The sequence below is a fragment of the Myotis daubentonii genome, chromosome 19 (genome assembly GCF_963259705.1).
Source record: "Myotis daubentonii chromosome 19, mMyoDau2.1, whole genome shotgun sequence".
Classification (NCBI taxonomy): Eukaryota; Metazoa; Chordata; class Mammalia; order Chiroptera; family Vespertilionidae; genus Myotis; species Myotis daubentonii.
Window position 1 is genome coordinate 10,308,383 of NC_081858.1, and position 26,916 is coordinate 10,335,298.

The 26,916-nt window shown below is 43.2% G+C and overlaps 1 protein-coding gene across 2 annotated transcripts in view; it reads right to left on the reverse strand.

Annotated features, from left to right (window-relative positions):
* The window catches only part of PTPN11 (protein tyrosine phosphatase non-receptor type 11), a 56,635-nt gene extending 30,476 nt beyond the window's left edge, over positions 1 to 26,159 (reverse strand). For both annotated transcript variants that reach the window (XM_059676214.1, XM_059676213.1), the window contains exons 1-6: positions 25,929 to 26,159; positions 10,706 to 10,828; positions 7,448 to 7,642; positions 4,738 to 4,930; positions 3,856 to 3,972; positions 3,129 to 3,242 (exon numbers count right to left, since the gene is read on the reverse strand). In XM_059676214.1, the coding sequence (XP_059532197.1) occupies positions 3,129 to 3,242; positions 3,856 to 3,972; positions 4,738 to 4,930; positions 7,448 to 7,642; positions 10,706 to 10,828; positions 25,929 to 25,942 (756 nt within the window). In that variant the 5' untranslated portion in view covers positions 25,943 to 26,159. The remainder of the gene's footprint in view (positions 1 to 3,128; positions 3,243 to 3,855; positions 3,973 to 4,737; positions 4,931 to 7,447; positions 7,643 to 10,705; positions 10,829 to 25,928) is intronic.
* Positions 26,160 to 26,916: the final 757 nt, after the last annotated feature.

Genomic DNA, 26,916 nt, shown 5'->3' on the forward strand with positions numbered 1-26,916 from the left:
GTGAAGTGGAAATGTGAAAGCACCTTTGGTTCTTAAATCTCTGCAAAGATGCCAAGGGGAGCCAGCAAATAAAAACAATTCTAAAAAGAAAAACATGACACTGGAGGGGCTGAGAGAGAGAAGAGAGAGAGAGAGAGAGAGAGAGAGAGAGAGAGAGAGAGAGAGAGAGAGAGAGAGACCAAAGGAAATAAAGGCATTTCTCCAGACTGAAGCTTTTGGAATAAAACCTCTAACCACTGCAACGCTCTGCCCACAGGAAGGCAGCAGCCCTTCCATGAGCTCCTGGGAGCCTGGTCTAGATGGAAAATCCTGGGTACAGCTCATGCCCGCCACCCTGGCGTATTTTAAGCCCGAGGCTGCAGCCTGGCTGGGATTGTTGTTCGCTGTGGCACTGATTAGTCACAAGGGGAAGATTTTCCACTAGGGATCACCAGAAAGAATGCTTATTCTAGACACAGCTTTGGGGTGCATTTAAAGTCCTGTTTCCATAAAACCTAACCATCTCAAAGGAGAAATTATAGCTCCCCTGAGCAGGATGTGATCACTTTTAAAGAAAACAAACTGGACTGTGGGCTTGGAGACAGGCGCGAGCTCCTCCTGGAGACACGCCGGTCAGCTGAGCTGCTGGTGGAATCAGGACATCTGTCTGGCTGTCAGTGAAATGACTGTAATGCCTGTGCAAACTGAAATCAGCTTCGGACCATGACGGAGAAGGGTTTGCATAACCCAGAGAAGGCTGGGCTTTAAAAACAAATCAAATTGCTAACGAAACAAGCTTTAAAGTGTGTGTGTGGGGGGGGGGGGGGGGCTTCACTTAAAAAGTGTCGTGTGGGTTTTTATGTGTGTGTATTGTGTTTGTATGTTTGTTTGGTTTTGGGGGTTTTTAATATATTTTTATTGCTTTCAGAGAGGGAGAGAGAGAAACAAACATCAATGATGAGAGAGAATCATTGATCGGCTGCCTCCTGCACGCCCCACCCTGGGGATCGAGCCCGCAACCGGACATGTGCCCTGATCGGAACTCAAGCCATGACCTCCTGGTTCACAGTTGATGCTCACTGAGCCACGCTGACCGGGCTAAATGTTTCTATTGATTTGAGAGAGAGAGAGAAACATCGATGTGTGAGAGGAACATCTATCAGCTGCTCCCACACACACGCACCCCAACCAGGGACCAAGCCCAAAACCCAGGTTTGTGTCCCAATAGGAATTGAACCAGCAACCTTTCAGTGTATGGGACAATGCTCAACCAACTGAGCACTCCAGTAAGGCTATACAAATCTATTTTATATACATTCAAAAATTTTTCATAATCAAGTGGGAGAAAAAGCACTTCCCAATTCAAACAAACTATGTGTGTGTGTGAATCAAGAAAATGTAAATAGTAGCTGATAGGTATTAATATTAAGGAATTACTATTAATAGTTTTGGATGTGATGATATTCTGGTTATAATTTTTAAAATGAAAGTTAAAGATGAAATGACATCTGGGATTTGCAATAACCAGGGCTGGGGGAGTGAATGGTGTTGTTAAAAAAGATTAGCAATTTCCCTGGCTGGTATTGCTCAGTTGGTTGAGCACCATTCTATGCACCCAAAGATTGCTGGTTCTATTCTAGGTCAGGGCACACACTCGATCCCCGGTAGGGGGCATAGATGTTTCTCTCTCACATTGATGTTTCTCTCTCACATACATGTTTGTTTCTCTCTCTCTCTTTCTCTCTTCTCTCTCTAAAAATCAATGTTTAAAAATCTTTAAGGAAAAAAAAGATTGGCAATTGCTAATGCTAGGCGATTAGTATAATGCTGTGACACACTATTCTCTCTGCTTTTGTATATATTTGAGATTTTACATAATAAACACTTTTGAAAAATTCTTTCTCATTCAAATTTTGATGTAAGGTTTCTAAAATTTTTGCAGTTATCCGTCTTATCTCATGAGGCTTTAGAGACACTAAATGAAATGGAGTAAATGTAATTAGATGAATGTTGAAATGCTGTCTTTTATTATGGAGGTTGGCAGAATAGAATAATAAAAAGCGCGAGCTTGATATTCTACAATTCTGACTTATTAAGTTCATCATCACTTCTCCAGTGATGCTTTTCATCACTGTCTTCCCTCTCTCAGCTCCTTAAAGACGGAAGCCTGACAATCTTGTTTGCCATGGTATCCTCAGTGACTAACCCAATGCCCGGTAGAAAAGAATAAACTTGAGTTCAAGTCTCTGTTCACAATGTTGAACAAGAACTGTGAGTGTTCAATTCTGTACCCACCCTCACTGCCTCGATTCCATCAATATTTGTGGAAAGACAATTTACTTAACCTCCCTGGGCCTCAGGCTCCTCATCTGTAAAACAGAAATATCTCAACAAGTTGATCGTACACACTGACTAAAATGGCTTTATTTGGCCATTCATTCATTCATTCCACAAATATCTGTAAATTCTAAAAGTCCTACAAAAGTATGGAACAATGGACTATATGGAGTGTCTGCTGTGTGCCGCAGTGTGACACATGCTAAGGACAACTATGAAGGTGAATACAGCACAATCCTTGATTCTGAGAAGTGTTCTGTCAAGTGGATGAGAAGAGAGAGGCTGAGATGACAACGTGAACTGGTAAGTAACACACCAGAGAACAACAGGAACGCTGCGCATTCCCATTGGGGAACACTCTTCTACCCGAGTTGATTTAAGGAAAGAAGTCAGCTCACTTCACTTCCCAGCATTATAAATGTCAACCCAAATTAAAGCGGACAGGAGGCATTTCTCTTACTCGGTCACTGCACTGCGGCTACAGATTCTTTCTGAAGACCCCAGCCAATGCTGAAAACCTTCCAAAGGAGTCAGATCCTTTTGTTTGTCTGGATTTCTGCCAGCAAACCAAAGGAGCCAAACAGAGCTACTGGCCCATCCATTTCATATAACTGCCAACTCCTCCCCCAGAAGACAATACCCTTCTGTTTCAAAGAAGCCCCTCAGCCACTCGTTCCGTGTCAATCAACGGCCGAATTAAGACATAGATTCATGTCTTTCAGATCCAATTGCAAACACAAGGCCAACTTCTCATCTATTAAAAATAGGACTTATTCACTCATGTTACAAATATATATTTTTTAATAACTTACCTCAAATTCTTCCCAAAAGCCTTGTTTGACTTTATCTGTGGTCTCGGCTAATTTGCTTAGTTCTCGAACCCGGCTCTCTATTTCAGCAGCATTGATACGAGTTGTGTTGAGGGGCTAATCAAATTCAGCCGTTGGTGTGAAAGGAAGAAAGTATTATAGAAAAAAAGTGTTAATGCCAAAAAACAAAACATAACAGAGATGTCTGCTTTGGTATTCATGAAGGCAAGGACAGGAAGTTCACAGGACATTGTAATTCTCCAGCATTTTCAAATACAGTTTCACTTTCTCTTCTGTTCTGTTGGGAAATAAATGTTTCTCCAATCTCCACACACACTTTACTCTGCTGGTATAAATTCAATCTGCTTTTTGTTATAATAGACCAAAATATTAGAGAGGTAAAATAATTTGCCACTAAGTGGTGAGTAAACTTTGAAATAGCAGTAACTCCAAAATGACTACGCACCTACGTGAAAGGCCTTTTGGAGGTACCTATGGAGATAGTCATGGAAATGCTGTATCCGGGATTCCTTCCCAAATGCCACAGGAAGAGGGGCCATAATTGGAGTAAAAAATGAAGTAGGATTTGATGCGATGATCATAACTGAAGCTGGGTGATGGGCACACGGAGGTTCGGGATACTATTCTACTTCTGTATATTTGGAATGTCCTACCTTAGGATTTTTCAGCTTTGCAAGGAGATGGCACTTTAGCTTTCTAACACGCTCACCTGCTTGAGCTGTAGAACTGTGCCCAATGTTTCCACCATGGGATTCTTCTTATAATGCTCCACGAGATCAGTCAAAGAGTCGAACCGCTCTCCTCCGCCAACATCATATTTCAGTTCCTTGCAACACAAAAAAATGTTTATTACCTCTATGTTAAATTACTGTTTTCCCAACTGAAGTCCAAAGAGGAACTCCCCACCACCCCCAGTAATGGAAGGATCAGACAACTGGGTAACAGCAAGAAAAGGATGCAACAAGAAGGGTGAAAATGGAATGACTGACCAAGAGTCTACTGTGAGGTGTGAGAAGCAATAAGTAAGTATCCAACATCATGTAGGCCACAAGAAAGTTTCTCCTTCGTAAGTTAACTAAATAGTGGCTTTTTTTTATGTTTTCATTGATTTCAGAGAGAGAGGAAAAGAGAGATAGAAACATCAATGATGAGAGAGAATCACTGACTGGCTGCCCCCTGCGCGCCCCGCTACTGGGGACCAATACTCAACCACTGAACCACACTGGCTGGGCTAACTAAATAGTGTTAAAAAATGAAAAATAGTATTCTTTTTTTTTTCCTTTTTCTTTTTTTAAAAATAGTATTCTTTATGTATACAATAGGCTGCTGAACAGAAAGTAAATAACTATTCCTCTCTGAAGCACAACAAACTCCAAGGCTGGTGGAGGCATGACTTAGACTGCCAGAGACTGGAAATAAATGATTTAGTAAAGTTTGAAATAAAAAAATTATAATTGCTAAAAGTGTAGAAGCCCTTGACTAAGTGAGCAAGAAAATCTGATTTTGGAAGTAATGGTATCTGTCTTCTCCAAGTGGAAAATCACCAAAGATGAGAATTGGCAAACAGATCCAAGTTCAACTGAGGCTTTACCTGACAGCGGATCATGACGTGGGTCACTTTGGACTTGCCATCATTGCTCTCTCCCTTGTCATCACCAGTTCGGACCGAGAGAACAAAATCTCCAGGGTGGCTCTGGCTCTCTCGTACCAGAAAGCTACCATGTTTTCCTTTCTCAGTTAATAACTTCTCTGCTTCTTTCCCGGAGAGGTGTCCATGAAACCACCTAAATATTTTAAAATGAAAATAAACTGAGTTCTGCCATGAAATCACAATACTCTTTCACAAAACTACCATATATAGTCAGCTCTCCTAAACATAATTTAAAAACACACACATTTTTCCAAGAGATGGAGCGATAGATACCACATAAGACAGAACTTGCAACCCAAGCAGGCAGGAAGAATGACAAAGCTGTCAAGAATGATGCCGAAACCGGTTTGGCTCAGTGGATAGAGCGTCGGCCTGCGGACTGAAGGGTCCCAGGTTCGATTCCGGTCAAGGGCATGTACCTGGGTTGCGGGCACATCCCCAGTGGGGGATGTGCAGGAGGCAGCTAATCAATGTTTCTCTCTCATCGATGTTTCTGACTCTCTCTCTCTCCCCCTTCCTCTCTGTAAAAAATCGATAAAATATATTTAAAAAAAAAAAAAAGGAATGACCATTAAACTTCTTCAATGAGCCCCCAGCCATTTGACAAATGTCCTCAATCTTTCTTTTTTCTTTTACATCTCCCACCTTTTAAAAATATATTTTGTCAGTTCTCCATACCCAGCATTAAAAGGCCCAACTACTTAATCACAGCCTTTTAAAGAAATTATAATAGAAAGTTATAGTAGAGACAGAGAATGATATAAATGTTTGCCCATAGAAAAAGAAAAAGAATTGTATAAAAATAAAGAAAAATAAATTTTTCGATAAAAAATAAAATAAATGTTTGCCCTTGCTCTGGTATATGAACAGTATGCAAAAAAACATCTTCATTTTAAATTTATTCAAGCATTTCAAACTTTTCCATATTTACAACCTATACTTGCACAGCCTCTGAGTTTGCTAGCAACATCTTTGGCCTGTATGCAGGGTTATCATTTCAAACTGTAATGCATATAAGACCCAAATAGTTAAGGGGTCGTGCTTAAAAATGAATTCCCATTGCTCACAACCAAAGATACCAATGCACTTGTATCTGCATTTGCAACCAGCACACCAGAATCCTGACATAGGCCATTCGAGGACAGACGTTGAGATACTATAGAAAACCTTAACATAGTCATGTTTATTAGGTAGCTTTTTCCCCTCAGGATCTTGCTAAGAAAACAAGTACTATTCTGGCAGATGATGCTAATGGCTCATCACTAAAGGAATATACTTTGAGCTATTTTTCATCCACCCTCAACTGAACAGAGTAAAATTTAGAAATAAACTGCACAGGGTTGGCGGGCAGCCTTTTTCTGGAAGCTACAGGCACAGCTGGAGAAACAAATTATCAGCATATAATAGCATTGACATGGAGGTACAGGTCGAAGATACAAAATACACAAACCTAATTAAGAGACCCTGAATTTGTACTGAGTCAGAGGAGATGGGAATGTAGAAAACCAATAAAATCAATACAAATTAAGTCAAGCCCCAGTTTCCATCAGCCCAGTTCCAACAGAGCGGTGGGGGGAATGGGGGGGGGGGGGAAGCTCTGAAATAAATACATTCCCGCTAAGCAAGGTCATTCTCACACATCTGTGGGTGCAACGGAAAAGAGCTGCTGAAAAATCGGACCCTCGGAGTTCTCAGCTTTTCCACTTCTGAGCTTAAACTGACATCTGTTGGTGGCATTGCTGAATGGCTGGTCAGCAACTACTACCAAGAACGGCTGTGACTTTGGTGTCGCCATTATCATTTGTTTTCCTCTCACAACACTCAAAGATTATCAGTTCAATAATCTTAAAATTACTGCACCTACTAAGTATATACAGGAATAGCCCAAGCCCCTTGGAATGAGTGTAAGTCACAATGACTGAAGCTTTTGTAAGAAAAGGGTATCCTGAGAATAATGTGATCCTATTATTCTTACTTTAATAAAACTAAAGGCTGCAGCTTGGGCTGAAAAAGGCAAAGGGATTAATTAATATGTACAAATTCGCCCTAGCCAGTTAGGCTCAGTGGATAGAGCATCGGCCCACAGACTGAAGGGTCTCGGGTCCGATTTCAGTCAAGGACATGTATCTTGGTTTCAGGCTTGATCCCCAGGCCTGATCGGGTGGCAGGGAGTGGGGCATGCAGGAGGCAACCAATCAATGTGTCTCTCTCACATGAATGTTTCTCTGTGTCTCTCCCTCTCCCTTCTATTCTCTAAAAATATCAATGGAAAATATCCTCAGGTTAGGATTAACAAACAAACAAACAAACAAACAAAAAAAGATATACAAATTGGCAGGTACAAAACAGACATGGGGATGTAAAATACAGCTTAGGGAATATAGTCAATAATATTGTAATAGTGATATATGGTGTCAGGACTTATCAAGGGATTACTTTAAAAGTTATGTAAATGTCTAACCATGACACTGTATACCTGGAACTAATATAATATTGAATGTCAACTCTAATGGAAATTATTTTTTTGGAAATTTTAAAAATCAGATTGCAGCTTGATAAACAGGTACAAGCCAAACCCCCATAATGCATTCACATAACACCTCTGGTGCAGAAGAGACACAGAGACTGCAGTTACTAAGATGTCACTGACCTTTCAGAGGTAGGATCTGCACAGTTCAGCGGATATTTGAGCTCAATAACATCTCCATTCTTCTCTTTCAATTGCCCATGATGCTCCATGTAATACTGAACCAACTCAGCCAAAGTGGCAAACTTCTCCCCTCCGTACAGGTCATAGTAGTCACCAGTGTTCTGAATCTTGATGTGGGTGACAGCTCCATTTCTTCTAAAATAGTCCATCAGAAAAAGAGGGAAATAAATAAAACACTACACTATCACAACAGATCTCATATTCATCATTAGATTTCATCTAAACTTTAAAACAAACCCAAGGAACTATTCCCCGTAAGAAACCCAGTGAATGAAAGAACCACACAGTCCATCATCTCAACACAAAGGGCTCTGTTTACTGGTTTCTTCCCTTGTACAGCTTCTACTTTGAAAGTCTAACCTATCCAATTGCATATTTTAAGTGACAACAATTTTTTTCATCATTAATCGAGACACAAAATTAAAAGTTAAACAAATATACATCTACCGTGTAACCCAGTAAATCCAATCCTAAGTATCTTGCCCAAAAGAAATGAAACTGTATGGCCAGCAAATGACTTATATAAGAATATTCACTGCAGCCTCATTTATAATAGAAAAAATTGAAAACTCAAATATTTACCACCAAAACGGATAAACAAATAGCTGCATACTCATATAATGGAATACCGCACAGCAATTTAAAAAACCCACCAAATACATGCAACACCATAGATAAATCTCAAAAACATTATGTTATTAGAGAAAAAAACAAGATACAAACGAATATATATTTGTTTTAATATATTTTTATTGGTTTCAGAGAGGAAGGGAGAGAGAGAAACATCAATGATGAGTGAGAATCATTGATCGGCTGCCTCCTGCACGCCTCACACTGGGGACAGAGCCCACAACCTGGGCGTGTGCCATTGACCGGAATTGAACCCGGGACCCTTCAGTCCACAGGCCGAAGCTCTATCCACTGAACCAAACCAGCCAGGGCTAAAAAAAATTTTTTTAAAACTATACATGTAACAAAAAACTGAATAAAAAATGAAATGAATCTAACTTTGAAGTTCAACTACACAGAAAATTAATTCCTGTAACTTTGAACACTGTACTAATTGTACACCCTTAATGGGATATATTCCAAGAACAAAAAGACTCCAAAGAAACCATAAACTTTACTTAATGCGTTTATAATCAGAAATGGTAGTGGTAGAGTCATTCTGAATCTATTTCAGTATCTAAGAATTGGGCAAATGAAGTCATATATTGATGCTGTGTGGAACAGGGGTCTACTAACTTAACCTGTGCCTCAGCTTCCTCACCTATAAGATAAAGATAATGTGGTACTTATTCAGAGGTTGGTGGGAAAAGTAAATAAAATGATGTGTCTACAGTGTTTAGTTCAACAGGCTGGAATATGTCAAGTCCCCAATAATTTTTCTAGAACCATCATCATCATCATCATCATTATATGATCTCCATCCAAACTCTTACAGGGTAAAATATCACTTTAGGTTCAATGTCAGTGCTGGGACAAGCCCAGAGGACTCATGAAGGATTCTACCCATTCCAAATCATAAAACGGAAGTAAAGGCCAATGACAGAGGCTCCTTAAAAAATTAAACTACATCGAAAGGGACTTCCCGAGTCCCAAAGTGATCCTAAATGAATTCTCAAGAACACATCTTACTAACTTCTTTATTTAAAAATATAATAATAAAATCAAATTCATAAAGCAGTTCAGTTCTAACTCCCAGAATGAGCTTGAGTAAAGAGAATTAGTATTTGAGAGAAAGTCAATGTCTATCAAATTCTCCTATACCCGTGGTCGGCAAACTGCAGCTCGCGAGCCACATGCGGCTCTTTGGCCCCTTGAGTATGGCTCTTCCTAAGCCTTAGGAGTACCTTAATTAAGTTCATAACAGTGTACCTACCTATATAGTTTAAGTTTGAAAAATTTGGCTCTCAAAAGAAATTTCAATCGTTGTACTGTTGATATTTGGCTCTGTTGACTGAGTTTGCCCACCACTGTCCTATACCTACTCAAAGACTCAGGTAACAGGTTTTGGCCATGCTGTACAAAAATGTTTCTACAGGCCCAGCTGGCATTGCTCAGTGGTTGAACATCAACTTACGAACCAGGAGGTCACAGTTCGATTCCCAGTCAGACCATGTGCCTGGGTTGTGGGGTGTGCAGGAGGAAGCCAATCAATGATTCTCTCTCATCAATGATGTTTCTATCTCTCTCTCTCCCTCTCTTTTCCTCTCTGAAATCAATAAAAATATATTTTTATACAAACTAAAAACAGCCCAATGTTCAACAATAGGGGACTGGGTAAACTATGATGTGTTCACACCATTCAAAGATTATAGGGCCATTAAAATTAATAATTAGATCTATAGGCACCAGCATAGAACTTAAAAAAAAAGTTTAAGAAAGTTGCAGAATAATACATATGTTATAAAGCCATGGATATGAACTCTAAACACACACACACACCAACTTGACCTTGTTCATACACAGTACAAATGCAGTACAAGTACAAAGGCATGGCCAGGAAGGATATATGCCAACCTCTCGATGGTAGTTTCCTCTGGGGAGAGAGGAAGGGGAATGGGACTGGGCAGGGGAACGCACAGGACCACAACTTCCTCAATGATATTTTATTTCTTGAAAAAGACAAATGGCCCTAACCGGTTTGGCTCAGTGGATAGAGCGTCGGCCTGCGGACTAAAGGGTCCCAGGTTCGATTCTGGTCGAGGGCATGTACCTTGGTTGCAGGCACATTCCCAGTAGGGGGTGTGCAGGAGGCAGCTGATCGATGTTTCTAACTCTCTATCCCTCTCCCTTCCTCTCTGTAAAAAAATCAATAAAACATATTTTTAAAAAAGACAAATGAAACTCTTTGAAAGTATTTTTCCCAGAGATCAATGGAAGGGAAGGAAAAATGCAGGGATCCAGGTTCAGGATGAGTGGCTTCAAGGGTGGCTTAGGAAGTGGTTATACTCGGCTCCAGCTCAGCCTCGGTGGTCTCGAGGATGCCCACCATCACCCCCTTCCGCTGAAGTCCCAAACCCCTCACTCTCAGGAGGCCGAGCTTGAGTCAGGTCTGATCGGTAAGCCAGGACTCACCAAGGGCAGCAGGCAGACCTCCAAACTCTACACAAGGGCAGCAAGTGTCCACTCGTGGTTTCAACATTTTCTACCTGGAAACCACTCTCGGGAGTCTCTCCTTTTCTTCCCACTTACCTAACGGAAAGTGTGAAGTCTCCTGGGTTACTTTTACTGGGCCTTGCCAAAAAACTGCCATCAACTCCTCTTGTCAGCAGTAGGTTTTCGGCCTCCACGCCAGTGATATTTGGGTGAAACCATCTTGAGAGAGAAAGAGAGAACAATGAACAACGGGATTCTGTCAGCACTACGTTCCACACCATCACAGCTGAAATGCCTATGAGCAGATGGGCTAATAAAAATACAAATCAAACCTTCCCTGCCCCTTTCCCCTCTTCTCCTTGGTCACTGCCTCTCCTTGTCATCCCTTTGGTAGGGCCTGGGATCCTGCTAGCCCAGTAGGTGGGGGAGGGGACCTGAATATTAACCCAGTCACTTAGTGGGTCAAGCCCAAAGTGACAGTCCACCTGGTCAGGAGATTGAACACATGGAGTGGAACTGAACAAGTAAGTACTGAGTCACACCAGCCAGGGCCAACCATCCAGGCAAGAATCATCAATGGATGTTAACCCTAATGGTGAACATTTCAGGAGAGATAGAATATTTACTGCAATCCCCACAAAATGCTTACTAATTATGTGTTAACTGACAAGTAAAATATACTAAAGAACTTCACAGTAGAGAATCTGCAGATACTATCTTAATCACCTGGTAAAGTTAACACGAACAGTTATGGCATCATGTGCCTCCTGACAGCACGCACAGAGAAGAACACAGTGTCATGTCTGTGATATTCCTGCTAAAAACGCATTACCTAATCTAATCATGAGGAACACCGACAAACCCAAAATGAGTGACATTCCACTAACCGGCACGTACTAGTCAAAGAACTATCCAGATTGCAGGCCAATAACAACACACAAGTAATGCAAGGCATGGTTCTTTCTGGACTGTATCATGGAGCAGAGGGAAGGGAAATAAAGGAAAAAGAAGGGTTTCGTTGTTTGTTTTGTCTTTTGCTATAAAGGATATTACAGAGACAATTTGAAAGGGGGACAGTAATGCGATGATAGCACTGTTTAAAGCAAATTTCCCTGAGTTTGATGAGTGTGATTATGTGTGCGAGTGTCCTTGTTTTTAGGAAATACACACAGAAGAATTTTGGAGTAACAAGGAATCAAGTTTGGCACTTATTCTCAAATAGTTCAGATGGTATTCACCTCAAAAAATTCCTCTCTCATTTCCAGCAAGATTTCCTTCATGGGCTCCAAAGGTCACAAGATTTTCAGTAAGAAGAGTCATTCCTAAAGTCCAATTATCCTGGACCTTTACAGGCTAATTCAATGCTTCCAGGAACATAAGTCAATATTAAAGGTAGAGTCTTGATACTGACAGTTGAGTGAACTTTTAAGAGACTGCTCAAGCCCTAACCGGTTTGGCTCAGCAGATAGAGCATCAGCCTGCGGACTCAAGATCCCAGGTTCGATTCCGGTCAAGGGCACATCCCCAGTGGGGAGTGTGCAGGAGGCAGCTGATCGATGTTTCTTTCTCCATCGATGTTTCTAACTCTCTATCCCTCTCCCTTCCTCTGTAAAAAATCAATAGCCAAAGCCGGTTTGGCTCAGTGGATAGAGCGTCGGCCTGCGGACTGAAGGGTCCCGGGTTCGATTCCGGTCAAGGGCATGTACCTGGGTTGCAGGCACTTCCCCAGTGGGGGATGTGCAGGAGGCGGCTGATCGATGTTCCTCTCTCATCGATGTTTCTAACTCTCTATCTCTTTCCCTTCCTCTCTGTAAAAAATCAATAAAATATATTTTTAAAAAAATCAATAAAATATATTAAAAAAAGAGAGAGAGAGACTGCTCAACAATATCGGCCCAATCACAGTTGTTTACGACAGAGAAGGAGACAGCGCAGGGTGAACATCTGCCGTAAACCATGCATTAAGGACACAGAGCGTCCTACAGCCACAGGACTACGGCAGATCACACAGGCAGGTGCACATCTGAGTGCTACCACTTACTAGCTCTGTGACCTCAGCAAGTTCTTTTCACCTCAGATTCCTCATCTGCAAAATGGAAATGATAGTTCTTAGGTCTTTAAAAAAAAAAAAAAGTTTTTGATTTGAGAAAGAGGGGGAGAAGAAGAGAATGAAATATCAATGTGAGGGAGAAATGTGGATCAGCTGCATCCTACACACCCCTTACCAGGGATCGAGCCTGCATCCCAGGCATGTGCCCTGACTGGGAATCTAACCAGCAACCTATTGGTGCACAGAATGATGTGCAACCAACTGACCCACACCAGCCAGGATAAAAGGAAAATAATCTTTATCTCCCCTCTATGGAAGGTGAAGTGTTGCTGCTCTCTCCCAACAGCTTACTCCATTATAAGTCTTCATTTGATACTGCAGGCTCAGAGGTTGCTTCATTTTTAATCACTGGTCATCCAGCCTGGGCCACGTGATCTATCTGCTGAGCTGGTCCCTTACTGTCACCACTGTCATCTCTTCCTTCTTTTTCAAAATAGGTTCTGCCCTGGCCGGGTGCTCAGTGGTTAGAGCATCAGCCTGTGGACAGAGGGGTCTCAGGTTTGATTCCTGGTCAACGGCACATACCTCAGTTGCAGGTTCCCCAGCCCCAGTCAGTGCACATGTGGAAGGCAACCAATCAATGTGTCTCACATCAATGTTTCTCTCTCTCCCCCTCCTTCCTCCCTTCCACTCTCTAGAAATCAATGGGAAAAATATCCTCGAGTGAGGATTAAAAAAAAGAAGAAGAAGGTTCGCCCTAGCCAGCTTGGCTCAGTGGATAAAGCGTCAGCCTGTGGACTAAAGGGCACATGCCTGGGTTGCGGGCTCAATCCCCAGTGGGGGGCATGCAGGAGGCAGCTGATCAATGGTTCTCTCATCATTGATGTTTCCATCTCTCTCTCCTTCTCCCTTCCTCTCTGAAACCAATAAAGAAATTTTTTTTTTAAAGTTCTAAAAGAATTTCCCATGTTTGTCCTCTGCCTCACCACTGTAACGGCTGCCTCAAGTGCAATGCTTATGGCCTCCATCAAGATCTTTTGATTTAGTTATCCTGACTTTCACTCCCATTTCATCTTTCCTTATCTCAGCCAGCTATTTTAGGATTCTCTAAATTTTCATAGAGTCTGTATCCTTCCAGATCTTGTGAAGAATAAAAAAACAAACTTTCTAAAATCGCTTTAATTCATTTGTTATAATAGCACAGATAGGTATGAAATTCAAAGAAAAAGCCCATGCTTCTCTTAGAGTCCCGGGTGCACTCTTCAGAAGTATCTACAGTTAGCAGCTTCTCGATCTTTAAGAAACGTCTCATGCATAAACGTACCAACTTATCTATGTGTGCAAACACACTACTGCCTCCAAGCCCACCTGTGTGAAACACACACACACAGAACCCTCCTGATCTTCACTTACTATATCAGTGCATTCTTTTTTTTTTTTTTTTCCAGGAAGGAAGGGGGAGAGAGGGAGAGAGAGAGAGAGAGAGAAAAACATCAATGATGAGAATCATTAATCAGCTGCCTTCTGCATGCCTCCTACCGGGGATCGATCCCACAAGCTAGGCATTTGCCCTGACCAGGAATCGAACTATGACCTCCTGGTTCATAGGTCCATGCTCAACCATTGAGCAACATCAGCCTGGCAGTACATTCTTTTTAATAGCTACACAATATTCCATTGTATGACTACACCATCCATAATTTAATTCCTATTCCAGGATACTCATATTATTGCCAGGTTTTTATTATTACAGATAACACAGCAGGCCCTAGCCGGTTTGGCTCAGTGGATAGAGTGTCAGCCTGAAGGGTCCTGGGTTCCATTCCAATCAAGGGCATGTACCTCGGCTGCTAGCTCGATCCCCAACCTGGCCCTGGTTGGGATATGTGCTGAAGGCAACCAATCAATGTGTCTCTCCCCCTCCCTTCCATTTTCTCTTAAAAGCAATAGAAAAATATCTTCAGGTGAGGATTAACCAAATAACACAGCAGAACGCATCCTTTACAAGCACCTGTCCACACTTTTACAAGCATATTTATAAATTAAATTTTTAGAAACAAAAATTGCTTTGTCAAGACTTTTTCTTTTTACTTTGACAAATTTGCCAAACTGCACACAAAAGGAGACACCAGTTTCAACTTCCACAAATTGACTGTGAAAGTCCCTGCGTTCTCTCACTTTTACCAATACTACATACATTGCCAAACGTTTTCATCTTTGTCCATTCTGCTTCACCGAAAACTGTGCCATTCTAGTTTGCATTTTTATGTGAGACTAAGCACTTTTTCATGTTTTCTGGCCACTTCCCCCCACCCCCTTTTTCTGTAAGCTGCCAGTTTTGATTGCTCGTTTCTATTGGATTTTTTTTCTTACTGATTTATAGGAGCGTTTCATATAACAGAAAATGATTCTTTATTGCATGCGTGGCAAGTATCCATCTTAGGTTATCCCCTTTTACTCTGTCTGTGGTATCTTTCTCCCCACAGAAATCTACCTGAGCATGATGATAATTATCAGATTTTTCTTTTACAGCTTCTGGGTTTCTGGTTATACTTAGAAAAAACTTAACTCATAGCACTGCTGTGAGATGGAAATAAATTATGCACATAAAATGCTTGGCACAGAACCAGCCAGTAAAATTTCACCTTAGGAACAAGACATTTCATTTTCAGTCAGAAAAAAATACAATTAAGTCACAGATGTTAGCGGGACCCACCAGGTCTGGCCCCTACTTGACTCTCCGGCTCTGGTGACCTCCCTGTTTTCCGTAAATGTGCCACACGGGGCCTCTATACTTCCTTTTCTCCACATTCAGATCCCCACCCCCATCCTACCTTCTCCATGTGCCACAAGCTCCCCCTCAGTGATACCAACGCGGGTCCCAATCACACATTTCTACAGTTTCCAGGTCACAGGCTGGACGGGCAGCACCGTGAGGGCAGAGAAGCTGTCTACATCTTCCCCACGTGTAGCCCCTGGTAAGGAGTCAACCCTTTGCTCCTTAATAAATACCTGTGGCTGGAAGGGAAGGAAAAGGGGAGGCCTGGGGTGAGCCCGTCCGGGCCCCTCCCACATCCACAGAGTTCCCCATCTGACCTAGGTCGGGTCACAGGATGACTCCTGCACGGTCAGGAGGAGGCACAGATGTCAGCAGGCAAAGGTTCTTTTCTCACTTAAAATATCAAAATGTGCCCAGCAGCTGTGGCTCAGTTTCACTTCCCGGTCAGGGCACATACCCAGGTTTCTGGCTTGATCCCTGGTGGGGGCGTGTAGGAGTCAGCTAAAAGATATTGATGTTTCCCTCTCATTGATGTTTCTACCTCTCTCCCTCTCCCTTCCTCTCTCTCTAAAATAAATAAAAACTATTTCAAAAGAACAGCCATTGTCTCTGATTTATATATATATATAAATTAGGTGATTCCAAATGCATGGGGAGGCTTTGGGGCAAGTTTTTGGCTTTTGCACAAATGCCTTAGACATTCACTTTGGAAATTATTATTAAAATTACTGTAATTAGGCCCTAGTCAGTTTGGCTTAGTGTATAGAGGTCAGCCTGCGGACTAAAGGGTCCCAGGTTCGATTCTGGCCAAGGGCATATGCCTGGGTTGCAGGCTTAATACCCCCCAGGGGGGGTGCAGAAGGCAGCCAATCAATGATTCTTTCTCATCATTGATGTTTCTATCTCTCTACCTCTCTCCATCTCTCTCCCTTCCTCTCTGAAATCAATAAAAAATATATTTTAAAAAAATAATAATAATAAAATAAAATTACTGTAGTTAGGCCCTGGCCAGGTAGCTGAGTTGGTGAGAGCATCTTTCTGATACGCCAAGTTTGCAGGTTGATCCCCGGTCAGGGCACATAGAAGAATCAACCAATGAATGTATAAATAAGTGGAACAACAAATCAAAATCAATCAATCTCTCTCTCTCTCTCTCTCTCTCTCTCTCTCTCTCTCTTCTTTCTCTCTAAAATCAATTAACTTTTTTAAAATTACTATGGTTAGGCCCTAGCCGGTTTGGCTCAGAGGACAGAGGCTTTGGCCTGCAGACTGAAGGGTCCCAGGATCGGTTCCAGTCAAGGGCATGTACCTGGTTTGCAGCTCACTCCCCGGCCTTGGGTTTCTCTCTCTCTGTCTCTCCCCCCCAACCTCCACTCTCTCTAGAAATCAATGGAAAAATATCCTCAGATGAGGCTTAAAAAAAAATTACTGTAGTTGGTAGCATACACATAGGAGGAAATCTGGTCCTCAGCACCACTGCTCAGGTAAGAATTAACTGAGTACTAGAAACAATAACTGCTGAAGGTGAGCTAGGTAACCAACCACCACACCTATCAGGCACACTGGCAACAGGAGATAAGGCAGGTGGTGGTCTCTTCACACCTTGATTAAATAAACTATATTATTTCTTTTACAACTTATAATTTTACCTAACATGTCATTAGGAGTGAACAGAGGTGAGTGATGTTTACCGGGGAAACTTAGTAACCAGCACTTAGCACAAAGGATGGGCAGGGTAAGGGCTTAATAAACATCAGTTATCACTGCTGTTATCACTGTTATTTTTGGTGGAAGATATGACAGAACAGATTCTTCTCCTGCATAATTATGTCAGTTGCACAGAGGCCATTTTGACATAGGTACCACTTATGTTATGCTGCCTTTTCATAAACTTAACTTCACAGCTTCAGGGGCTGTCCCTACATTATTTCAAAGGGCACAGAATTAGAAACTAAAATTTCTATTCTATTACCCATCTACTTGAACTTTGACATATATTGTCAACTCTCCTTCCTTAGGTCTTTTTTTCAAAAAGCATTCGTAATGATCAAAAACTCTTTCCCAATTATATGTTTAATACTTGTGTCCAATCACTGACAATTTTGTGATTCACAGTAGGCTTGTCACTTAATAAGGAGCTGTGAGAGTTCATTCAATCCCTGAGATCGCAGTGAGGGTAAAGAACAATGGGATTAACAGAATTAATATTATATTATAGGGCTGGCCTCAAGGATTATAATCACTTGTAATATTGGATACTAAGGCCACACATCTCTAAGCCCCACCCTCATTCCCCACCTAGTGTGAATGCTAACAATAGAGCTTCATCTACCAAAAAAAAAAAAAAAGTTATGTAAGTGAACCTATATTACCTGAAAGGAGAGGAAAGGCAAATCAGGATGACTTCATTTGAGTTTATCAACAAGGTGATTAATACAGTGTGTCCAGACAAGATGAGAAGAAACATAAATTTCCAGTCCTCTCCGTGTATACAGTAGGCACTAGATGACAACTGTTGAATGAATAAATTTGTGTGGAGTGAAGAAAAACCCGGTCGACTAAAACACTGAAAGGTGGGGTGTGGAGAAAAAGCATATAGAGAAGGGATGGGAAGCGCATCCTCCTCTTGCTGGGTCTCAATATCTACAAACCTGCCCGCCCTGGACAACTCCTTCTAACCAGCCACACTAGGCACTGTCTGTTATTAGTAAGGCTCTCGGGTCATAACATGGCCCAGGTGGGTAGCACCTAGCTCATAGAGATAAAAACCCACACCACCACCACCAGCACCACCACCACCACCATTTGTGGAAAAGAGCCTCAAGTCAATGTCTAAAGGAAATGTCTAAAACACATGAGCCCTGTGCTGAGTGGGCTTGAAGAAACAAGAGATGGAATTCCTGCCTGTGTGAGTTTTAAAAACCCAAACTATTTGCCGGGAAATCACACCAGAAAACAAATGCTCTCATTAGTGAATGCAGATCCTGCGAAGGCTTAGCTCTCTGGGGCTAGGAACTTAGTTATGTCAAGTATGTCTTTTAAAAAATGCTGATGAACCAAAAAGAAAATACAACGATGCTGAATATTTTGTTTTATCTACGTACCCTCTTCCCCCAGTGATGTGGGAAACAGTCAAGCAGGCCAATAATTTCAGGAACTTATTCTCAAGGCTACTATGCCTAGAAGGGAATTTAAACTAGAGATCCAAAGTCTAATTTCAGTTTCTTGTCTAAATATAAAGTGATAGTGGGTATGTCTTTCTTACTCACAGCTCCAGAAAAAAAATCATTATCTTTGTCCTTGGGGAGAAAGTTTAAAGTTCAGCACTTTCTGCAGATTATAAGAATGTCCCTCTTTTATAATTAAAATTTAATATTCTATAGGAAAAGGATAAGCCACGAAGAAGGAGCAGTCCATAGGGACAAGCATACTAAGTAACACCGACTAGGAAACAAAGTTAAGGCAGCTTTTTCATGGGAGCGGACAGCTATGTCTTTATAAATCATTACCTTCTCATGGAGTTTCAATGGTCAGCATCTCTGCCCTGTTGACAAGGCAATAAAAGGAAGCTGCCTCCAAAAGTGTTTCGGCGAATGGCTCCTACCCTACCTAGTTCAAGGTCTCTCTCTAGCTTGTCTGTGCTCCAAGTCCACTCCTGCCTCCCATAACCCTTCCTTCACATCAGCGAGAGGGGTGTTTCTAAATAGGTCAGCTCATGCTGCTTCCCTGATCACATCCTTCTATGATTTTACATTGCTCTTAAAAAAAAAGAAAAGAAAAAATAGATGGGTTTTTTTTATTGATTTCTAGAGTGAGGAAGGGAGAGGAAGGGAGAGGGAGAGAGAGGGAAACATCTTTGTGAGAGAGAAATATGGATTGGTTGCCTCCTGTCAACCCACAACCTGGGCATATGCCCTGACGGGGAATCAAACAGGCAACCTTCTGGTGCATGGCTCAACCAACTGAGCCACACTGGCCAGGGCTGCATTGCTCTTTTTTTTTTTTAATATATTTTCTTGATTTTTTACAGAGAGGAAGGGAGAGGAATAGAGAGTTAGAAACATCCATGAGAGAGAAACATCGATCAGCTGCCTCCTGCACACCCTCTACTGGGGATGTGCCCGCAACCAAGGTACATGCCCTTGACCGGAATCGAACCTGGGACTCTTCAGTCCACAGACCTACGCTCTAGCCACTGAGCCAAACTGGTCAGGGCTGCATTGCTCTTAAAATACAATCCCCACTCCTCTCTGAGGACCTTAAAATCCCCTGTGTGCTCCAGCCCCCACCTATGTCCCCAGTCTCACAGCTCCTGCATGTGCTCCCTTCTGTTCTTCAAGCACCCCAGAACTTCCCCACCTCAGCACTTTTGCACTTGCCTGTTTCCTAAAATCTGGAACACCCAATGCCTAGCACAGTGCCGGGCACTTAGTAATCCCACAATAAATAGTTCTTGAATGAATGGATCCATGTTTCATTAGAGTGGGTTGGTGGGATGATAAAGACTTGACTCTATAGTCCATTATCTTTCAAATAAATGTGTGTGCATATATTCATGTGTGTATAGACAGACAGATATATACAATGTGTATGTCTGTATCAGATACAAGTATATGTGTATTCTAAACAGTATGTTACTGACGAATTTCTGTTTCAGTGTGATGCTGCCTTCATCAAACGCATTTGAGGTTGGCGTATGAAGTCTGTCTCCCTCTCTACACTCAATGGTCTCTGCAAACATGACTTGTATCTTTCATATTTCATTGTTGCCAGGGCCCATAGTACATATGGGTTTGCTAAATGCACACAACCCTCCAAAACTCAGTAATGAACGGGGCTGCATGTTAGGGTGTCTGAATCCATTCAGGAGTCGCAAGCCCTTGGTTGCCGTCTCCAGCTAGGACAGAACCTGCCCGACTTCAGTATTTGCCTTGGTGTCTTCCACGTCATTGAGCCGGCTAGACTCCGGGTCACCTTATGAATGAGCGGCGTCCACACGGTCCTGTCTTCAGCAGCCCTCCCTACTCAGCTCCTATAGACTCATACCTATGGCTCCTGTTATGGAGTCAATCCATCTTCTATTTGGTCTTCCTCCTTTCCTGCTGCCTTCTGTTGTTCCCAGCATTATTGTCTTTTTCCAAAGAACCCTGCCTTCTCATTATGTGACCGGAGTAGGACAGCTTCAGTTTGGCCATTTTTGCTCCAGCAATGTTTCAGGCTCTAGGACCCACTTGTTCCTCTCCCTGGCTGTCCCAAGTCCCTAGGGCTCTCCTCCAACACCATCTTTCAAATGAATCCATTTCTTTCCTATCAGCCTTTCCTTTCCTTCTGTGTCTTTCCTTTCCTTAAAAAGGTCAGCATTGAATGGCAAGGGCCGTCCGTGTTTCCCAAAGGGGAGAGGAATCAGCAGTGTCCTCTATTGTCCTGTAGGGTAACAAATACCCGACAGGAGTTGGCTCTGCTTTCCCAGGATCTTCTGGGACTCACTAACAGTCTCCACGTTGACCATGTGCAGGAAGGGTAAGTAATCTTAGTAGCGACCCCTGCACTTGAGCAGCTCTGGCCAAAAACCTGGGCTTACATCAGGACGTGACATTAATACAGACATCCAGCTTCAACTGGACAGACACAGAACTGTTATTTTTTCAGCAAGGCACGTTTATTTACTCCCATGGGAGAGAAACAAACATGGCCACCGGGGAGAGCCTGGGACAAAATGTACTTGACCTACAATAGATAAACCAAAAGCCAAGTCTCAGAACGAGCTGTTTTCTGCTCTTCTCAGCTCAAGTCAGCAGACGTGAATTTTCAGAGGAACAAAAGCAAATGTAAAGGATGCTGAAGGAAGATGGAAAACGCAGCCAGTTTTGTCAGCTGAACAAGGCAGAGTAGGGCAGACAGGCAATCTCAAAATCTGAATTCAGTGCTACAATCACTAAATTATTTGGGAAAATGTCATTTGCTTTCTCAGTGCCTTCCTTTCTGTGCCTGTGATACTGAGAGTAATCAGCACACTGAATATACTGACATTTAATACTGAATGCTACACAAAATCTAAACCCTATACATGAATCAAAAATAATTATTTTAATAATTAAGCAAAAACAAAATTCAGAATATTACCTGTCATTCAGGAGTCAGCTCATATGATCACCTCTTCAAAAAGACGTCTCCTAACTCCTAATCAAAACCAACCACATTCTCCCCCTTTCTGGCTTATTTTTTCCCTCCCAGCAGTTACTACTACCTGAAATTGTCTTATTTATTCATGTGTTTGTCTACTCTCTCTCTCAGCCACAGGAATAGCAATCTTTGCCCATCTTACTGCTTTATCCTGCCTGGTTGAATAACTACTTATTGAATGAATTAATACTGACGTTAAAAATACTTTGAAAAAGGAGAATGAAGTTGGAAGACTAACAGTATCTGATTTCAAGACATGTTATAAAGCGACAATATTCAGGCCCAATAGGCGTGGCTGAATGGTTGAGCATCCACTTGTAAGCCAGGAGGTCACAGTTCAATTCCAGAGTCAGGGCACATGCCTGGGTTGCAGGCTCAATCCCCAGTGTAGGGCATGCAGGAGGCAGCCAATCACTGATTCTCTTTCATCATTTATGTTCCTGTCTCTCCCTCTCCCTTCCTCTCTGAAATCAACAAAAATATTAAATAAATAAATAAATAAATAGACAATAATCAAGATCATGTGGTATTAGCATAAGGAGAGACAAACAGACCAATGTAACAGAATAGAGTCCAGAAATAGACTCACATATACTAGTAAATGGACAACTGATTTTCAACAAAGGTACAAGTTCAATAAAGACAAACAGTCTTTTCAACAAATAGTGCTGGAATAACTATCCATATGCCAAAAAAGAGAACATGTATCCACACCTCATACCATATACAAAAATTAACTCAAAGAGGATCAGAACCCTAAAACTATAACACTTGTAGAAAACATTTGAGATCTTGGGTTAAGCAAAGATTTCTTAGAAATAACACCAAAAGCATTATCCATTAAAAAAAAATACACGAAACTTCACCCAAATTAAAAACCTCTACTCTTCTAAAGACACTGTTTTTAAAAAATGAAAAGACAGGACACAGACTAAGAGAAAAATATTTGCAATTCTGATAACAGACTTGTTTCCAGAATAAAGAACTCTCAAATCTCAATACTAAGAAAACAAACAATTAAATAAAAAAGAGGGAAAATATTTGACCAACTAAACATGTCACCAAAGACAATATACAGACAGTAAATAAGCACATGAAAAGATGATCAGCATGATCACCGAGGAAAAAAGAAATTAAACCTACAAAGAGAGCCCAGCTGGTGAGGCTCAGTGGTTGACTGTGGACTCATGAGCCAAGGGGTTATCAGTTCCATTCCCGGTCAGGGCACATGCCTGGGTTGCAGGCTCCATCCCCAACAGGGAGTGTGCTGGAGGCAGCCAATCAATGTTTCTCTCTATTCCTCTGTCTCTCAAAATCAATAATAAAAAAAAAACAACTATAATGAGATACCATGACACACCCACCAAAATGGCTCAAATTTAAAAAGTGATCATCCCAAGTGCTGACGAGTATGTGGAAGAACTGTAACTCCTACATACAGCTGGTGGAGATGTAAATAGCATAACCACTTTAAAAGACAATTAGGCAATTTCTGGAAAAGTTAAATAGACACCTACTATATGATCCAGCCATACCCCTGATTGGTGTGTACCAGAGAGAAATGAAAACATATGTCCATACAAACTCTTGTACATGACCGATCAGAGCAGCTTTGTTTGTGACAGCCAAACTTGGGGAAATAACTCAAATGTCCATCAACAGGTGGATGCACAAACAATTGGTGGTAAATCCATACAATGGAAGATTACTACGCAACAAAATTACATAATGAACTATTTGACACATACTACAACATAGACAAATCTCAACATAATTATCCAAGCATAAAAAGCCAGATATAAAATTCCATTAATATAAAATTCTAGGAAATGCAAACTAATGTATAGGGGCACAAAGCAGAACCGCGGTCGCCTGATGAGGAAGAGATTATAAAAGACATGAGGAACCATCTCAAACAGTGTTCGATGTGTCCATTATCTTGGTTGTGGTGGTGGTTTCACAAGTGCATACATATGTCAAAACTTATCAAACTGTACACTTAAATATATGCATTTTAATGCATGTCATTTATACCTCAATAAAGCTGGTTAAAAATAATAAAACAGACCTACAATCTGAAAAATAATAATTCCCAATTATGTGTGTTGTTCAGAACCTGCTTTTAGGTGGCAGACATTTATATATATATATATATTTTACTGATTTCAGAGAGGAAGGGAGAGGGAAAGAGAGATAAAAGCATCAATGATGAGAGAGAATCACTGATCAGCTGCCTCCTGCATGCCCCCTACTAGGGATCGAACCTAAGATCCTGGCATGTGCCCTTGACCGAAATAGAACCTGGGACCCTTCAGTCGCAGGCTGACGCTCTATCCACTGAGCCAAACCGGCTAGGGTGACATTTCTATTTTATAATAGGGAGAGCTGGAAGAGAGGAGCAATTACTCCATTTCAAACTGTCATCTTTGTCACTTGCTATACCCACACTTCCCTGCTTCTAGACTAACAAGCTGGACAATGTGGGATCTATTACTACTCTGCCCCTTCCCCACCCCCTAGGCCCCAGTCTTTTGTCTCCTAAAGAAGCAGATCTTTACTTGTCTAGAAGAGCAGACACAAGGAACAAAAGGCTCAATGATTATTTTACAGATTAAAGAATAGACAACTGCTTTATTTAAAAGCTCCCTCAAGGATGACAACATTTGAGGCTGTACACTGTTCTGTTGAAATGCAGTTATATATTACCCCGATCTGTAAGCACTTGCCAACAAACCTGTCCAAGTCACTTCCTAAGTTTCCAGTTTTCGTTCCAGATCCACCAATAAATAATGTGCAGGTGTGTTTTGAGAAGACGTTCCTAATATTTTGAAAAGTCTCTCATTCAAATAACCCCAACTGCTTCAAACAGTTTTTCAAATGTCTATGACATTGGCCATACGGGACAATTAAGACTAAACAATGAGTCTTATATGTGAAATGTCTATAAAGAGAGGCGATACAAAATAGCCGGATCGCCATCTGAAAACAAGAGGTCACACACTCCTGTTTAACAACAAAATTAAGGCTTAAAAAATAATTAGCAACATTATAAAATAGTAAGAGCAACATGGTGATTCTGGCTCCACCACTTATCGGCTGGGTGACCTTTGGCAAGTTGCCTAACTCCTGAAACTCAGTTTACTCATCCTTAAAAAGGGGACAGATAATAGCTTGGCTGGCACAGCTCCGTGGTTGAGCTTCCACCGCTAAACCAGGAGGTCACAGGTTCGATTCCAGTCAAGGGCACATGCCCGGTTTCGGGCTCGATCCCCAGCAGGGGGTGTGCAGGAGGCAGCTGATCCATGATTCTCTCTCATCATTGATGTTTCTCTCTCTCTCTCTCCCTCTCCATTGCTCTCTGAAATCAATAAAAGTGTATTTTTTTAAAAAGGGGGTAGGGATAATAGTACCTAGCTCGTCGGGTTATAGTGAAGATGAGATGTGTGTGGCTTACAGTAACAGCGTAACAAACGTTAGCTCTCAGTATGACCCTGAACTTTCAAAGGATCTCGTTAATTCGCTAATCCTCCTGGCGACTCTAAGGTTCCGATCCTGTCATTTATCCGCAGGTGACGTCGGAGCCTCAGTTTCCACATCCGCCAAACGGGTGATGAATGCTTCCTGACGTCTAAGGTTGTGATGAAGGATTCAACTACGAGAGACACAGCTCCCTCCCCTCCCACCTCTCAAAGGCGAAGGTCGCTGAGAAAGGAAATACTTCTAATAGCTGCTGATACAGTCAGTGTTTCCATTCCTGGCACGTGAGGGGAGGGAGGGGGTGATGCAAACCCGCATAAAGGGGTCAGGGGTCCTGAGCGAAGCCCCCCAACGCGCGCGGGAGGCGGTGGCCGCCAGCAGCTCCGCCGTCGGGGCCCGGCCCGCGCAGCGCCCTCCGCTTCCCTCCGGCCCCCGGGCCCCGGAGCCTCCCGGGCGAGCGGGGTTATTTCGGAATCACCATGAGGCAATTCTCATGAGGCAATGGGTCAGGAATGCGGCGCCGGGCCGGGCCGCTGGCGTCCGCGGGTCCCGCGGCGGCTCTACCTGCCCCCGTCCAGACCGGCATCCCCGAGGCTGCGGGAGCCGGAACTCGGGGAGGCAGGAAATGAATGGGGACCGAGGGGTGGGGGCGCGGTGGGGCCCGGCCCGGCCCGGGAGGGCGAGGAGGTTGGAAGAAAGCATCTCCCCCGAGCTCCCCCCCGACTCCGGACGAGCGACCGACGCCCCGCCGGGGCGCCCCCTCCGGGAGGGGCTGACGGACCGCGGCGGGGGACGCGCCGAGGCCGCGCCGGGCCCCCGGGGCTCCTCACCTCCGCGATGTCATGTTCCTCCCGCCCTCCGGCTCCGCGACCGGCGCGCTCCTGGCTCAGGCGCCGCTGGGCCCGGTCACCATCGGGATGGCCCGAGGGAGGCCCGCTCGGGACCGGACGCGGGGGGGCAGAGCCAGCGGGCCGCGCGCAGACCCCCCTCCAGGCCTGGGGATCCCGGAGACTGTGCCGCCGCCCCCCAGCCCGGCTGGCTCCTCCTCCTCCCCCGCCCGTCGCCGCGGGCGCCCTCGTGACGTCACCGCGCCGCCGCCGCCGCCACTTCCTGCTTCCAGACGGCCGCGCCTGCTGCGCGGTGGCTGGTGCAGCCGTGCTTCTCAGTCCCCCGTGCACCCTCATGCTCTCCTTTATTATTTTTTTAAATATGTTTTTGTTGATTTCAGACAGAGGAAGGGAGAGAGAGAACATCAATGATGAGAGAGAATCACCCGTCGGCTGCCTCCTGCACGCCCCCCACTGGGGATGGAGCCCGCAACCCCGGGCCGGTGTCGTGACCGGGAATCCAGCCGTGACCTCCCGGTTCCTCGGTGACGCTCCGCCGCTGAGCCAGCCGCTGGGCTCACGTCCTCCCGTGGCCTTTGGCTGCGGGCAGTGCCGGGCGCTCCCACGACCCGGCCGCTTCCGGTCCCACCGCTCCATGTCCATCCCGGAGCTGACTGCCAAGTGGGACATTCATTCATTTCATTCCCCAAATCGCAGCTCCGCCCAAGGAGCTGGGTGACCTTGGGAGAGTTGCTGAACTTTCCCGGAGCCTCCGTTTTCTTCATGCCTTCGTGCCTGTACGATGAAGCTAGTGATGATTGTATTTTCTTCATAGGATTATTGTGAGGATTAAATATGGAACATGCTTGGAACTAGGCCTGGCCCGTTTGGTCAGTGCTTTGCCCTTGTTAGCTTTAGTAAGATAATTAAACACCAGTTGAGTATGTTCTATCTGCCAGGCGCCCGTTCTAGGCTAGGGGGATACAACAGT